Source organism: Acipenser ruthenus, chromosome 12 (assembly GCF_902713425.1).
Source record: "Acipenser ruthenus chromosome 12, fAciRut3.2 maternal haplotype, whole genome shotgun sequence".
In the NCBI taxonomy this organism is placed as follows: domain Eukaryota; kingdom Metazoa; phylum Chordata; class Actinopteri; order Acipenseriformes; family Acipenseridae; genus Acipenser; species Acipenser ruthenus.
In genome coordinates this window covers 16,289,108-16,306,993 of record NC_081200.1, presented here as the reverse complement: position 1 = coordinate 16,306,993, position 17,886 = coordinate 16,289,108, and the positions used below count along the sequence as shown (strand labels likewise).

Sequence of the window (17,886 nt, the reverse complement as noted above, 5' to 3'; positions counted from 1 at the left end):
TTTATATTACTAAAATCAGGCCTCAGTGTTTGCTAAGGATCCTTGTGGCTGTTATGAACTGCTCAAACAAGAAAGGTGCCATAGAAAGGAACAAAAGAGGGTGAAATCTTCCTGACATCCTAATGATGTACCAGAAGCTTCCCGCGGTGATATACTCGCTGGGTTTGTCTGGAAGCTGATTTATGGACAGCACACAATGATTGTATGCTTTAACGTTTCATTAAAATGCTGTCTAGTTTCTAAGAATGCCTTGAGGCAGCAACAATTACATTCCATACAGCCACTATAACAAAGGCTGCGGTTTATCAAGCGGGATTTAATCCAACTGGAGCTGCAGGTCATACAAAACTGGCTGAGCAGACACTGCATAGTGCAACAAAAGCATACAGCATTCTGCTGTATTGTAACATTCAAACCCTGAGCAAGCATTTCAACCTCAACCTTGGCCACTCTGCCTGAAAGTATTAATTCTCTAAGGTTCCACTGTAATATATTATTCAAAAACTCAATCATAAATCCTGAGGTAAACTTGTCATCTGTGTCTTTATCTTGTAAATCATACCGAGGTCAGCAGCTGAAACGTTTGTAACTGACTTCAAAGCCAAAGATGATGGCAAAATTTGACAGAGAAAGTTTTTCGCGTTTTTTTGGGTGCTATGGGGTGCCATGACAAGTGTGTCGTAGCTACTGTTTTGGCCAACGAAGCTCCATCAATTGAGCTGTCCCTTATAAATGGTTTAGCGCTGTAAAATTGTAATTTTGCTTTTCCCTCGACCTGAAAGCCCCTGTAGAAAAGTCTATAGTGGTTAGGTTGAGACCAACAAACTCATTTTACGTTGACCTGAGCCGAACCCAGCCTTCCAAAGGCAAAAGCCTAGTGAACAAACACCAACCTTCCTATAATATTTTCTTTGACATATATTAGTTGCTTAAACAATTTCTGCTCTCATTGGAAAAATGTACTATTTAGTACTGATCTGTACATTCTACTTTGTCTCCAGCATTTGAATAATTCTGAGGACAACGAACATATCAACGTGATGTAAACAATCCAAATGAGGGGCTGCAGTCACGTGACCACAGCAGGCTACATACTGGCAGTATTTTCAACCACAGAGCATCTTACAGTGCCTTGCTTAAGTATTCACCCCCCTTGGACTTTTTGACATTTTGTGGTGTTACAACCTGGAATTAAAATTGATTTAATTGGGATTTTTACCATTTGATTTGCACAACATACTTAACACTGAAGGTGCAAAATATTTTTTTATTGTGACACAAAAGTTAATTAAACAAAAAAAGAAGACATTTGTTGGTTGCATAAGTATTCACCCCCCTGAGTCAATACTTGGTAGAAGCACCTTTGGCAGCAATTACAGCTGTGAGTCTTTTTGGATAAGCCTCTATCAGCTTTGCACATCTGGATCCTGCAATTTTTGCCCATTCTTCTTGGCAAAATTGCTCAAGCTCTGTCAAGTTGGATGGGGACCGTTGGTGAACAGCAATTTTCAAGTCTTGCCACAGATTCTCAATCGGATTGAGGTCTGGGCTTTGACTGGGCCATTCTAAGACATTCAGGTTCTTGTTTTTAAACCACTCCAGTGTAGCTTTTGCTGTGTGTTTAGGGTCATTGTCCTGCTGGAAGGTGAACCTCCGCCCCAGTCCCTGGTCTATTGCAGACTGAAACAGGTTTTCCTCTAGAATTTCCCTGTGTTTGGCTCCATCCATCCTGCCCTCAATCCTGACCAGTTTCCCAGTCCCTGCCGATGAAAAGCATCCCCATAACATGCTGCTGCCACCACCATGCTTCACCGTGGGGATAGTGTTCTCAGGGTGATGAGCAGTGTTGGCTTTGCGCCACACATAGCGTTTTGCACTAAGGCCAAAAAGTTCAATTTTTGTCTCATCAGACCAGAGAACCTTTTTCCACATGTTTGCTGTGTCTCCCACATGCCTTTTGGCAAAATCCTAACAGGATTTGATATGGTTTTTTTTCAGCAATGGCTTTCTTCTCGCCACTCTTCCATAAAGCCCAGCTTTGTGGAGCGTCCGGGTTATAGTTGTCTCATGGACGGTTTCTCCCATCTCAGCTGTGGATCTCTCCAGCTCCTTCAGAGTTACCATTGGCCTCTTGGTTGCTTCTCTGACTAATGCCCTTCTTACCTGGTCACTGAGTTTTGGTGGACAGCCTTCTCTAGGCAGAGTCGCGGTTGTGCCTTATTCTTTCCATTTTTTAATAATGGATTTAACGGTGCTCCGGGGGATGTTCAAAGTTTGGGATATTTTTTATAACCCAACCCTGATTGGTGCTTCTCCAGAACTTTATCCCGGACTTGTTTTGATAGCTCCTTGGTCTTCATGATGCTGTTTGTTTAGATATGCTCTCTAACAAACTCTGGGGCCTTCCAGAAACAGGTGTATTTAATCTGAGATCATGTGACACTTTAATTGCACACAGGTAGACTCCATTCAACTAATTATGTGACTTCTGAAGGCAATTGGTTGCACCAGAGCTTATTTCGGGGTGTCACATAATTTTGAAAAATATGATGTTTTTTTTTCCCCACTTCGACATTATGGACTATTTTGTGTAGATCAGTGACAACAAATCCTAATTAAATCCATTTTAATTCCAGGTTGTAACACTACAAAATGTGGAAAAGTCCAAGGGGAGTGAATACTTATGCAAGGCACTGTACCTCCAGTCACAGGAATTAGAAAGATATAATTTAGAATGTGCCAGATTTGTGCCCCCTGCTGTGCAGCCCTGGTGAGCGAGCCACTTTGACGGGATTTGAACAAGTTTCTTTTTTTTCCTTTTAAGAAAACGTTCTTACCGGTACATGTTATCAGTTAAGAAAAAATACATTTCCAATACAAAATACAGTACTAATGTGAATTATATACAATATTTCTATCTTGTTCATATATAAACGTTTAACACCTTTCGTGAAATAGACTCACAATTATAACAATGTTTGGTATAAGAGTATCATAACATTGTACGGGGATTAAAAAAAAAAAAACGTTTGTTCTACGAAGCGTCAGTAACTAGAATCTATATATTTCCTGTAAAATCAACTTCAGCGAGTGACAGCTAAATGGTAAATCTAAGAAGACTGCACTAAAAAGACTATGCTGTGCAAAAAGCAGCACAGCATTAACAATATGTAAGGTACGTGCATGACGATCTCTGTTCAGTTTTCAAGTTGCCTAAAATTACAGGTAGATGGATGCTGTTTGCAATTATTGTGCTTTTAAATATGTCATAAATTATGATATTCACATTTTATTTGATTTTATATATTAATTCAGCAAAATAATAAATGTAGCATAATGCATTCTGTTAACCGTAAAGGCATATTTTATGTAAGGACTTGGAATCACCAACCTGCTTAATTGTGTTAAACTGTATTACAGTATACTGCAGTTTTGATAGCAAGGCTGACTGAGAAATATGCCTGAGTACACATTACAATATACTAAAACAGATCAAGCTTATTATAATATTTTGCAAAATCTGATGAAAACTTTCAATACACTCGGGATAATACATAATCATTATTTACAAAATCTTCTCATCTTATGAGAATCATTATTTACAAAAACTCCTTACTTGTTAAAAACTGTAACTTTACTGTTATACTACATCTATAGCAAACACGTCTTAGATGTTGTCACAGCCGAAGAAAAGACGGCAAAGCAAACGTGTGTCTCTATTATTCATACTTTATTCATTAAAACAAGGTAAAAACAGGTACGCTGATGTGTTTTGACATGTTGTCTTCATCAGAGCATATTGAAAGCAGGACTCATTAGATCTATTAAATGCACCCGGTACTCATTGTCATTTACCACCATTATCCGATTACTAGAAATAGCAATCAATGCATTCAATTCACATTGCATATACTTAACAATGTTATTGAACATTATTGTTGATTCAACATCATGCATTTGTCAGATTACACTAATTGAGGTGTCGTGGGCTAGTCGACGAAACACCACTGGGTTGCCAGCCGTTGTGTGTGCTGATGCGCTAGGGAGGCAATAAGCTGATCCCTGGAGCCAGCATTACACTTCAGCCATCAACACCAGACAGAAGGATATCTACATCATCATATGGAAGGAAGCGCAAATGGATGGAGACACATATGGATCACATTAGTTTACTGTAAAGCTACGTCTTAGTTGGTGCTTATCTTGGCGAGAGCCGAGTTCAAATCAGCATGAAGTTTTAACATCTACTCTTGTGTAATGGAAATCATGAAGATCTGGATACGTCCAGTGACTGCTGTGAATAGTGCAGCTGGCAACAAGGGAAAGACCTTGTGACAGCCTGGAGAGACAGATGACAGGAGGAAAGAGACCCCCATTGGGGCTGGCAAGGGTTAGCTACCCTTGGCGGCAGTATCCAGCTCTGTGTTTACAGGATGCTGGAGACACCCGCCCAAGGCTTCTAAGAAATAAAAGAGAAAAATACCCCTAGAGTCTGCGAGAGCGGGTGCGGAAGATGACTCAATGTTGGACAACACGGTTAACAACTTAGGAACAGAAACGGATATGATTATGGAGAGTACTTCACAAAAGACTAGTTAAAGATCTGCAGTTAGCAAAGACATGGAACTCCAGGTTTGTGTCTGCGGCTGGAGCAAGGCGACAACGGTCAGGGGTTTGACGATTCATCAAGGGAGAATGAAATGCTTGAGGGAGAAGGGACAAGGGCCTCGCATTGATCAGTACCTTTTACGAAGTCAGTCAAGTCAGTCGAATGAAATCCAGCAACAGGAAGCAAACCACAGTTCGCAGGATATCAGCACCCCTGTCATAGACGTGAGGAGGACTTGCATGGACACAGTTAGTGATGGATTTAATAATTTTTGTGAACCTGACAAACCAGCATAAGAGAGAAAAGAACCTCAATGGGCACAAGCCTGGAGTTAAATGGCCAAGAGCTTGTGAGAAAAGAAGAAGAAGAAGCTGGATAAATTTGGGGACATCATCTACACATATGGAAGCGAGAGGTTTGGAGTTGAAAAAAGGAAGGAAAAAGTTCAAACTATTCCTGGAAAGTCTACACGGCAGCAGGAGATTGAACGCTTCTTTAGAGAAAGGAGACAGCTGAGGAAGCAATAGAGAAGAGCAGAACAAAGTCAGAAGGAGGGACTCAATCTCTTGCAAAGGGTCATAAAAGATAAGCTTGCAACATTGCGCAGAGCGCCTACGGAAACGCTACAAAAAGAAGGAGCGTGCGAGAACTAACTTTTATAAAGACCCATTCAAATTTGTAAAGAAGTTATTCACCAGTGAGAAGAATGGCACACTAAAAGCATCTAAGTTTGAGCTGGAGAGATATTTGGAGGAAAGACATACAGATTCAAAAAGGCAGGAGCCTATGTCAATTCCTTCAGACATCCCACCTATCAATCCACCAGAATACCAAATGGAGGACTGTGCACCTAAGTGGAAAGAAGCAGAGCAAGCTGTGAAAAAAGCAAGGGCTTCATCATCTCCAGGGTCTAATGGAGTTCCGTACAGAGTGTACAAGAGTGCTTCAGGAGTTCTACGAATCCTGTGGAAATTGATGAAAGTGGCATGGGAAAAACAGGTTGTACCAAGAGCATGGTCCCGAGCAGGTGGAGTCTTTATACCTAAAGAAAAAGATTCTACAAGCATCAGTCAGTTTCGCCCTATTTCCCTATTAAATGTAGAAGGCAAGATTTTCTTCAGCATTATTGCTCAGAGATAGTCAACTTACCTATTAAAGAACTGCTTCATTGACACTTCAATACAAAAAGCGGGCATTCCAGGTTTCCCAGGATTCTTAGAACACATCAACATGATCTGGAAACAAATTCAATCAGCTAAAAAGGAGAGGAAAGAGCTTCATGTGACATTCCTGGATTTGGCTAATGCATATGGTTCAGTGCCACATGAACTTCTTTGGGCAGCATTTGATTTTTTCAGTGTACCGATGACAATAACAAATTTAGTGAAAGCCTACTTTGGAGATTTGCAATTTAGTTTTTCAACTTCAGAATTCAGCACTACATGGCAATGCCTAGAGGTTGGAATAATGGAAGGATGCACCATTTCTCCACTGGCTTTTACCATGGCAATGGAAGTAATCATTAGGGCATCAAAATGGGTAGTGGGAAGAGAGCGCTTGGCTTCTAGAAAGCGACTACCACCAATTCAAGCATACATGGATGACATGACAACCATGACTACAACAGTAGCCTGCACTAATCGGTTATTGGGCAAATTAACCAATAACATTGAATTGGCACGAATACAATTCAAGCCCAATAAATCAAGAAGCATCTCTATAATTAAAGGTAAAGTAGTAGATAAAACGTTCTTCATTAATGGTGAGGCAATACCAACAGTGTCTGAGAAGCCAGTGAAGAGTCTTGGGAGATGGTACGACGGGGATCTAAAGGACACAGTTCGTGTGGGAGAAGTTAGACAACAAGCAGTGGAAGGGTTGAAGAGCATAGACAGCAGCGCTTTACTGGGCAAACTAAAACTCTGGTGCTTTCAGTTTGGTCTACTGCCGAGGTTGCTGTGGCCACTGACTGTGTACGAGGTTTCTTTGACAACAGTAGAGAAGCTGGAAGCTTTAATCAGTTCATATATCAGGAAATGGTTGGGAGTTCCACGCTGCCTCAGCAGAGTGGGACTTTATGGTAAAGGAATACTGCAGCTACCAGTCTCCGCTCTAACCGAGGAGTTTAAGTGCGCCAAGGTCCGACTGGAAATGACATTAGTCGAGTCACGTGACAAATGCATAAGGGAGGCAGCACCTGTGTTGAAAACTGGAAGAAAGTGGGTGGCAAAGAAAGCTGTGGAGGATGCAAAGGCTGCCCTTCGAATTGGTGATATCATGGGCAAGTTCAGCATGGAAGAAGGGGTCTTGGTCTCAGTTCAGCTCCTCCTACATGGTAGTCAACGAGGTGCAAAAGCAGGAGGAGAGGATGAGGTGTATAAAGGCCATTTCCCAGGCCAAGCAGGGAGAATGGATGAGATGGGAGAGTGTGGAACAACGCAAGATTGGCTGGCAAGACCTATGGTCAATGGAACTGAGCAGGATCAGTGTCCTCATCAGGTCAACATATGATGTTCTCCCATCACCACAGAACCTAAACCTCTGGGTGGAGAGGATCCCTCATGTCCTTTGTGTTCATCACCTTCAACATTAAGGCACATTTTGACAGGATGTAAGGTGGCTATTAGCCAAGGACGGTTTACTTGGCGCCATGACTAGGTGCTGCAATGTTTGGCCTTAGCATTGGAAGACAAGTGTAACATGACCAATAAGTTGCCACCTGTTCCATCAAAACATTACGTCTGATTCAGTGGCCAAAAGTTGCGTCACACAGTGAAGAACTTATCTGAAGCAGCAGAGAGGAGCAGCAACTGGCTGTGGTTGAGACGGAAAGATTCTGGCTGGGGATCTCAAGCACAATAGAAAGGAAAGCTGATGTACAGGTAAGTAAGCTGGGCTGAGTTGAGTGGGGGACGGAGGGGGGTGATGCTGGGACGCCAGAATCACCGTCGAGCCCTCTTGAGGTGTCGTGGGCTAGTCGACGAAACACCGAGGATGGAAGGTGCCCACTTGAAGACCCCAGAGATGTACCCTACTTAGCTCAATCCAGACGGTTGTCATGCTGATGCGCTGGGGAGACCGCACTTTGGTTGATCCCCAGAGCCAGCATCGCAGCCGTTGTGTGTGCTGATGCGTTAGGAAGGCAATAAGCTGATCCCTGAAGCCATCATTACACTTCAGCCATCAACATCAGACAGAAGGATATCTACATCATCATATGGAAGGAAGCGCAAATGGATGGAGACACATATGGATCACATTAGTTTACTGTAAAGCTACGTCTTAGTTGGTGCTTATCTTGGAGAGAGCCGAGATCAAATCAGCATGAAGTTTTAACATCTACTCTCGTGTAATGGAAATCATCCTCCTGGAAGACCTATTGTCGCAGGTATAGGTTCAGTTATTGAAACACTATGTCAATATGTAGACTTTTATTTACAACCCTTTGTCCGTAAACTCCCTTCATTTGTTTCCGATACATGTGATGTTCATCCCACATACAGGGGCATTGATGCTGTCACTTTATATTTAAATTCCAGACCCATTGAGGTTATTCCACACTCTCAATTAATTATATTTTATTGATTTACTTGATTTTTGCTTAAATTATTATTATTATTATTATTATTATTATTATTATTATTATTATTATTATTATTATTATTTATTTCTTAGCAGACGCCCTTATCCAGGGCGACTTACAATCGCAAGCAAATACATTCAAGTGTTACAATATAAGTAATACAATAAAAGCAAGAAATACAATAATTTTTGTTCAAGTGTGACAAACCACAATTCAATAATAGAGCAGATAATAGTGATAGTTACATCAGGATATGATTAAGTACAAAATACTACAGGTTAAACACTTGGCAGATTACAATATTCTGAAGTACAGGATTAAATGCAGTAAAATAGGGGGCAGATAAGAGCAAAATAAAGCACATTTAAATGAAGGGTGATAGTGTCCCAGGATACAACAGAGGAGTTCTACAGGTGCTGTTTGAAGAGGTGAGTCTTAAGGAGGCGCCGGAATGTGGTCAGGGACTAGACAGTCCTGACATCTGTAGGAAGGTCATTCCACCACTGCGGAGCAAGGGTGGAGAAGGAGCGGGCTCGGGAAGCAGGGGAGCGTAGCGGAGGTAGAGCCAGTCTTCTAGTGCAGGCGGAGTGGAGAGGTCGAGTGGGGGTGTAGGGAGAGATGAGGGTCTGGAGGTAGCTGGGTGCAATCTGGTCAAGGCATCTGTAGGCTAGTACAAGAGTCTTGAACTGGATGCGAGCGGTGATCGGGAGCCAGTGGAGCGAGCGGAGTAGTGGAGTAGCGTGGGCGAAGCGAGGCAGAGAGAACACCAGGCGGACAGCAGAGTTCTGGATGAGCTGGAGCGGACGGGTGGCGGACGCAGGGAGGCCAGCCAGGAGGGAGTTGCAGTAGTCTAGGCAGGAGAGTACCAGGGCGAATCGGCAAGTGCGTGCCAGAGTGGAGATGTGCTGGGAATAAGAGAGGCAGGGGTCCAGGGTGACTCCGAGGTTCTTAGCGGAGGAAGAGGGAGAGAGTGTGGTAGATTCCAGAGGAACAGAGATAGAGAGATCAGAGGAGGGGGAGGAGGAGGGAAAGAAAAGGAGGTCAGATTTAGAGAGGTTGAGTTTGAGGTGATGCGAGTGCATCCAGGAGGAAATAGCAGACAGACAGGTAGAGATACGGGAGGAGATGGTGGAGTCAGAGGTGGGGAAGGAGAGGAAAATCTGAGCATCATCAGCATAGAAATGGTATGAGAAACCATAGGATGCGATGAGGGGTCCCAGGGAGCGGGTGTAGAGAGAGAACAGGAGAGGACCCAAGACTGACCCTTGGGGGACTCCAGTTAAGAGTGGGTGAGGTGTGGAGGTTGCTCCACACCAGGTTACCTGGTAAGTGCGGTTGGAGAGGTAGGAGGAGAACCAGGCCAGAGCAGTGCCAGAGATCCCCAGGTCAGCAAGAGATGGTAGTAGAATAGAGTGATCAACAGTGTCAAAGGCAGCAGAGAGGTCGAGGAGAATTAGGACAGAGGAGAGAGAGGCAGCTCGGGCACACTTAAGTGAGTTGGTGACAGACAGGAGGGCGGTTTCAGTGGAGTGAGCAGAGCGGAAGCCAGATTGGAGAGGGTCAAGCAGAGAGTGGTTGAACAGGAAAGCAGAGAGCTGGCGGTGTACAGTCCGCTCGAGGGTTTTGGAAAGGAAGGGTAGGAGGGAGACAGGACGGTAGCTCTGGAGGGAGGTGGGGTCGAGGGTAGGTTTTTTGAGGAGGGGAGTGATAGAGGCTTTTTTGAAGGCAGAGGGAAAGATGCCAGAAAGTAGAGATGTGTTGAGGAGTGAGGAGATGAAGGGGAGTAGAGCAGGAGCAGCAGCTCCTATTATTTTGTGTTTGAAGGTCAATATTTTCCCCAGATAAAGGGTACAGCAATGGGTGCAGCATTTGTTCCCAATTATAACAATTTGTACATGGGATTTTGGGAGGAGAAATTTATCTACAATAATGATAACATCCATTTATTTCTCTATGGCTTAGGTACATTGATGATGTCTTATTAATATGGTCGGGGATCAAAGACTCAACTTGATCATTTTGTGGATTATATTAATTATGCAAATAGTCATTTAAAATTTATATATGAATCTGATCTAGATAGAATACATTTTCTAGACTTAGAAATATCTAAAGGTAAGAACAGCACCTTACAAACTGCTGTATTCAATAAACCAACGGATCGGAATTTGTCAGAAATATACCGAAAGGTCAGTTCTTACAGGTAAGAAGGAACTGTAGCACAGAGTCACAATTTGAAATTAAATCTGAAGAAATGCTCTCCAAATGTATTACCTGAGGATATGACAACCGTATTCTTAAAGAAACAATGTACAAAACTAAAGATTGTGATCGAGAGATACTTCTTAAAAAGAAAGTTTAAAAAAAATGAAGTAACTGTGTGTTTTACCTCTGAATTTAATTATTTGTCTAATGATATAAAGGGAATATTTTTCAAACATTGGCAGGTACTAAAAAGTGATCATTCCTTGAATTCGATAACAGATAAACTGCCCTGTATTGCTTTTAAAAGTGCACAAAACATTAAAGACAAATTGGTTCATTCATTTATTCCAAAAGTGGACAAAGCAATTACATGGTTATCTAATCCACTGGATGGTAATTTGAATGTGGGCATTGTGTCCACTGCTCAGATACTGTAAATACTAAAACTATTAATCACCCACGATCAGGTAAAAAGGTAAAAGGTTTCATTAACTGTAATACCATAGGAGTAATTTATATGTTAACTTGTCCATGCAGACTGGTTTACATAGGTCAAACGGAAAGAGCCTTAAAAGTAAGGGTCTATGAACATAAAGCAGCAATTAGGAACCAAAATCAAGAATATGCAATAGCCAAACGCTATAAAAAAGCTGGTCATGGATCCTCTCCACACTGATTACGATGTGTGGGGGGTGGAGAAAGTAACTCTACCAGCTTGAGGTGGGAATTTGATGCTTTTGTGACTATGGAGAGAAGCATACTGGATATTTGCCCTCCAAACATTAGAACCAATTTGTCTTAATGACGTAGTCATTTTGTGTTCTTTTATATAAAATATCTGATTTAAGTCAGATATGTCAATTACATTATGTTGAAGTATTTTCAATGTTGATAGTTTCTATTGTATGTATTTGTGGTATACTTTGATGAAGTAATATGAAATCATGATCGAATTTGGATATGTCAATTGCATTATGATGAATCAGATATTATATTTATAAAAAAAAAATCACTTTAATTTATTTGGCAGATTGCTGCTGAACATATGTAGCACCTGGGAGGGGCACTGGTTCTTTCTGATTGGGGTGGGATCAGCCAGGCAGAATACCAGAAGGAAAATAAACTAGACCACACTACTATGTCTGGAAATGAACATCGTTTTATTAAATACAGGTGGCAAACTATACTTAACAAACAAGTCAGATCTAGAATACACAGTCACGGCAAGTGATTTGCACTGCCCATTAATTAAAACACAGAAACTAAACAACTTTAAAACTAAAGGGCAGTGCGGCATACACGACAGAATGGAGACCAAAAGCGCAGGCAGGGAGATACGCCTTTAATTTTGGTGGCTCTTTCTTTCCTATTTGTCTTCCTACCACCCGTCGATTCAGAGAGCCCTGCACCGGACGAGTGGGAGAGAGCACAGCTGGGGGTGTGGCACCAGGAGAAGCCGCGGCGCTCAGAGAGGGAGTGGGATGAGGTCATCCAGGTGGTCGTCGAGTCGCTGCCGGAGAGACCGCAGCCGCTGCCAGAGTCCCGCGTCGCCGGAGGGAGAGGGGAGAGCACGCTGTGCTGCCAAGGAGGGAGCGTCCTATGCTGCCAGCGCCAGAGCCCCAGAGAGAGAGCCCAGCATCGCCAGAGTGCCCAGCACTACCACCTAAGAAAGAGAACCCTGCGCCGCAGCTGCCACCAGAGAGCTCCGCTCCACAACTGCCGTCTGAGAGAGAGTGTCCTGCGCCACCCGGGAAAGAGTGTCCCGTGCCACCCAAGAGAAAGTGCTCCACACTGCCAGTGAGAGCACACCGCACCGCCGCCAGTGACAGACTGCACATTGACACCAGTGAAAGAATACCTCCCGCTGCCAGGAAGAAATTGTCCTGCGCCACCAGAGACCTTGTGCCGCCATAGCCCCAGAGAGAGAGCCAATAGGGCTCGGGGGGAATCCCTATTTAGGAGCTGCCTGTGTGCAGCTCGGTTTTCATGTAGCTGTGTGTCTTGGAGCTGTCTATCTGAGCTAACCATTTAATAAAAGAGCATCCATTTGCATGCTGTTCCAACGCTTCAATAAAAATAGCAGTTTTCACTGCTTTAAACTACATCCTGTGTCATCTCCATTTCTTGGCTTGTGTTTTTCATGCGTTTGATCCGCTTTTATTGTGCCTGAAAAACACATGCCAATTTAGTAGAACCAATTGGGGCAACTTTGGCCCCCACCACTTTGACAGTTGTACCTGTTTTCTTGGTGCTGGCCAAGGTTGCCCCAATTTTTTCTTCTAACTTAGCTTGTGTTTTTGATATCTTCACTTTAAATGGCTGGGCACTTTTAATAACTTGGCATTTTTTCACATTTCCAATACATATATATACGGTACACAGTTGTAATCAAAAGTTTACATACTCCTATAATGGAAATTTATAATTTCACTATTGTTGAAATGGAAACCCCAGACCCACTTGCGGCCAGTTAACTTTGAATATCTCTGGCAGTCAATCTCGGATTGTTATTAACCTTCCTCACAATTCTTCTACTTGTTCTTGTTGAAAAAACCTTCTTTCTTCCAGACCGAGGGAGCGTTGTAACAGTATTATGAGTCTTGTACTTCTTAATAATATAAACAATAGTTGAAACTGGGATATTCAAATTTTCATATTCCCATATTGACTTATTGGTAATGACATCAATCATCCTATGCCATCCCTTTTATACTCTCTAAGAATGTTCACCTACAATCCATTTTCTAGACTTTTCTAGAATTGTAATATTGAAATTTCTAGCACCTTGTAGACAATACTATCATAGCATCAAAGGGTATTAATACTTTTGAATTAGCATTTTTGGAGTTTTGCAGAAAAAATGCTGAAATAAATCATTGTAGACATCTATTTCTTGTAACTTTTTTTCCTCAACCACAGAAGCAAAACTTGCTACAAAAGATTTTTTGTAAAAATCTTTGTTTTTCGAGAATTTTCTAGAAATTATAAATTTCCATTGGGGTATGTAAACTTTTGACTACAACTGTATATATTACCAATTTAAGAAAAAAAAAACATTTACAGTGGGTTTGAGTGGATGTTGGCCCCTGGTTTGCACATTAAAGTGGCCACTTAGAATCTGCATGAATGTGCTACTTCACTGGCTTCCTTCATTTAAATATGGGTGCTGATCCTTCTTATCCAAGCCAGTTTATGCTTAAAGATGCATTTATAGTACCCAATCCAGTATGACTAAAGATATATTCCTGGAGTGGAAATACAATGTGCTAAAGACAGACTCAGAAAGAAAAATATCTGGGCCAGAGCCCAACCAATGTATATACCAGCTGTAGTGCTAGGGGCTCTGTGCTGGAGGAATTGCTGTCCTTCATAATGAGACGTTAAATCAAGATTGTGTCAACTCTGTGGATATTACTATTGCTATGTACTCTTTTAAAGAAGAGTACATAGTAATAAAATCTCACATTCTGGACTGGCTAAAATCTGCCTAAACTGGGTATTTCTTAAATGCAAGTCTTCCAGGTCCACTGCTATAAACAAGGTCATACCTGCCCATACCAACACAATACAAGGATCATACTTGGTCCAGCTAGACACTGTAGATGCAAGTTTAAAGCAAGAAGAATTCTAGAATGATACAATGATAAGGAAGGAATTCATTTATAACTTGTGCAAAATATGTAAGGGCTATGCTTGGATGAAACAAGGGAGTCATGAATCACACAAGGAATCTGAACTTAGAAAACAATCACTGAAAGAAGTATGCATGTTTTGTGCAAGGTATAGATGAAATCCTTCCTTATCTCTTTATCTCATTGAACAGCTCTCATAAAATTGCATTTGTGGTCTTGCTTGTTCCTAGCTTAATCCATGTGTAACAGGGCTGAGGCTGGGTGCTAACCACACATCGCAAGCAAGCATATTATTCATTATGTATACCAGCTAGGCTTGTCTTCATTCGTTGTTATAGAGTTTTTAATCTCTTCTCAACCCAAGGACAGGGACCAGAATCTGTAATGGCAGTGCATCACACAACACTGCCTGTTACACATGCATTTGGTTTATACCAAAAATACCTAGTTAAACATGTTTCTGAAAGATCAGAAACATGACGTGCTCTAAAACGTCACTGGAATGTGATGGCTGAAACAGGAAATGATATACAATATGAATCTAGAAGACATATCAGGAAGAATGAGTTAGATATTCCAGTCATACCAAGTATTTAACTTTAAAATGTGCAGATTTCTAATTTAACAAAAAATGTAGCACAGTGATAATGTAAGGGGAAGGAAATGCATTTAAAGCCTGGTAATCACTTTTTTTGATTAGACTGTATTGCAACTGATCTCCCCTTTTACATTTGTTATGTGTGAAGGATGTTGAAATATGGTTGTGAATTAAATGGTGTTTTTGTGTCTGTTTTGTTTTTAAGGAGACCATGGTGAAGACAAAGTTATCCCAAAACCCCTCTGCCGTGTTTCAAAGTGGATCTCGCATCTTCAACGTATAGAAAGTTTTTGATTACCTTCTCCGATTGTAAAGAACGACCCAGGATGCTCTATTTTTATTATGTAAAAAGCTAAATCTATGCAACAGGATGAAAGTTTTAAAATGACATTTCAGAAGTGTATACTGTTCAAGTGATTGGAGCTAACACAAGAATTCCATAAATCTTACCTGTTGGGCACCAGTTGGTCTGTTGTGAAAGAAGCACATGGTATAGTAAAGATGAATTTTCATTTTAAAATGGGAAATCTCAAGCCATGCTTTCAGGAAGTGTTGCACTTCATTGGTCATTTAAACTGAAGAGTGAAATTGTCCACACCGCTTCAATAGCTGCTTCCCCTATTGACTAACCTGCTTTCAGCCTGTAACATACTTTGACCCTGAAGACACTGCTGAGGTGAAATGACCCAGGAAGTGAAGCAGTAACTGATGTCCTGAGAGTCACGGAAAATGAGGATTGTGTAGTTCTGATGTAGTATCAGATATGATGTGTTAAAATGAAAATACATGTTTGCTGTAACTTGTGCTTCTTTCACTCATTTAAGACCTATATAATGAATGAAAGTGTACGGCGCGTTAGATTTATTTTGTTAGCTAACTTTAAAGTTTTTTTTTTTTTTAATTGTTTTAACATTAAAAAATATTTTTCCAAGCCACTGAATAATTTGGGGATCAAATATGCATGTATTGAAATGAATTGTTTAGAAAGGCTTTTGCAAGTTTAGAAGCCAACAAAAAATCTGTCCTGTGGTTATTTTTTTGTGTGTTTTGCTGAACTGGAATGAAGATACTACATTTTGTACATAATAATGATTTTATTTAAAGCTACCACATTTTAAAGTATAAAGCAGTTTATGTACACTGAAACCCATTTGATATCCTGTATACCTTTTAAGTTTGCTAGATTTGTATTCATGGGAACAAGTTAGGTAATTGGAATTAAGAGAGAACATTTTAAATGGGAAAGATCATTTTAATTGCAAAAAAAAGAGCTGTTGAAGTCTCTTTAACGAGAATGTATATTTAAATGTGTGTTATTTAAACAACATGAAATACATTGATTGAATGCAAAATACCCCTTTGTCCTTCCGGTGTTTTAGATCCATTAAAACAAATGACATTCTTAAAACATGTGTTGCTTCTATTCAGAGTTCTTGTGCATCTACATTAAAGAGCCAGTATTGTGATTAAAATGTTATAGTGTTATACATGCACTCTTTATATGAACAATTTTCCCTTACCCGAGAAAGTGTTTTTGTTGTGTTCTGGTATTCTATTTCTTTCCCAATTCGAAGTCCCTCTTCCTTCCGTAGACTGTTGTGAAAAGGACTGGAAATAAATATTCTAAAATCAAAGTGCATCTGGGAAGTAGGGCATGCCTGTTTATTTGGATTAAGATGACCCTGCTCATCTCAATAGAGGTAAAGTGTAATTCACCTCGACATATGTCCATCTGAGTGTCACAATTTTTGCACATATCTGGAGAAGCGCTTTTCAAATTGTGATGGGGGTGGTGGAGTATGTTACTGACATACTTGATAGTTTTGTTAATGTATTAATATTAATACAAACAGTAGGTATTTTTGTTTATATACCCCTATTTTGAAGTATATGCCGTTACTTTTGGTTACATCTTCATTCAATTTAAACTCACACACCTGTCTTATTTTCTTGCTGCTTACGGAATCACTTGTATTTTTACTTTTTTATGATCTTTAAAATGGGAGAGGAGCTGTAAAAAAATGGCATGATTATAAAAAAGTACACAGTCAGAGAAAAAAGCAAAAGGCTTTGAGTATTTGCCATCCTCCAGTGGGTTAGCTGACAACTCTAATGCTCACAAGATATGTATCTGCACATTATTCCTGCTGCCTTTTAGAGTGCTTAGCTTCCCCCACAGCTCCCATGCTTGAATCTTTGATGCTTAGATAAAAGGGAAAACAACCTAATATGATCACTGATGCATCTGTGGATCAGCACAGGACTCAATTTGGTGGCCAATGTTGCTAGATCAGCAGCATCATTATACTTTGTCACAGAACACAAGCAGTGGATATGCCGTAAGCAAGGGAGTTACCGTATATTGTACAGATATTTTCACAACTAACAATTACATTAAAATAAGTAAAATCAATTGCCAAACCTGCCAAAAATTGATTGAAAGTTGTTTATTTGTATTCCTCTTTTACTGCATGGTCACAGACACTTTGATTGCAATACTGTTTATGAAGACATACATCGGTGCTTGAGTTGGCAGCAGTGTGGAGTAGTGGTTAGGGCTCTGGACTCTTGACCGGAGGGTCGTGAGTTCAGTCCCCGGTCAGGGACACTGCTGCTGTACCCTTGAGCAAGGTACTTTACCTAGATTGCTCCAGTACAAACCCAACTGTATAAATGGGTAATTGTATGTAAAAAATAATGTGATATCTTGTAACAATTGTAAGTCCCCCTGGATAAGGGCGTCTGCTAAGAAATAATAATTTGGAAAGGTTTTTGGTTTGACGAGGAATGGAGGTGGTCTGTTCAGTCCTCCTTTGTGGTAAGCAGGTTGTAGCTTCATCCTCTGCTTAAACAATTGAGGAAGAATTGGTATTTCCCCTGTTAACCAGTGGCGTGCAGTCAGGACCTTCACTATTATAAAACATTTTCTTTCGGAAAAAAATAAGGTATATAAATGATGGACTTTGACTAAATGTTTTTGGTTTCTTTTTAAAAACTCAATCATTCATCCTTGACCATGACACGCTTGAGTGACTATTACTGAAGCATATACACTTAATCACCTAATTAGTGACACAGTTGATTGGACACTGGATATGGAGTGATTTCAGCTGTTAAGTTTCTTTTGATGCTCAGTATAAATTCCAAAAGAAGGACAGTGCACCCTATAGTTTTTTGCCAGACAACAGAGAGAGAGAGGGAGAGAGGGAGAGGGCTGTCCTGGTGAACCTGCATCCTAATGTTTTTGTATGTCAGCACA

At 40.8% G+C, this 17,886-nt stretch overlaps 1 protein-coding gene across 2 annotated transcripts in view; it reads left to right on the top strand.

The window, feature by feature from the left end:
- The window catches only part of LOC117417429 (microtubule-associated protein 6 homolog), a 39,740-nt gene extending 23,533 nt beyond the window's left edge, over positions 1-16,207 (top strand). Inside the window, exon 3 of one of the 2 annotated variants that reach the window (XM_034029577.3) lies at positions 14,833-16,207. In XM_034029577.3, the coding sequence (XP_033885468.2) occupies positions 14,833-14,910 (78 nt within the window). In that variant the 3' untranslated portion in view covers positions 14,911-16,207. Of the gene's footprint in view, positions 1-11,794; positions 12,314-14,832 lie in introns of those variants that run through there. The other variant, XM_034029576.3, reaches the window with a different exon arrangement.
- The last annotated feature ends 1,679 nt before the right edge of the window (positions 16,208-17,886 follow it).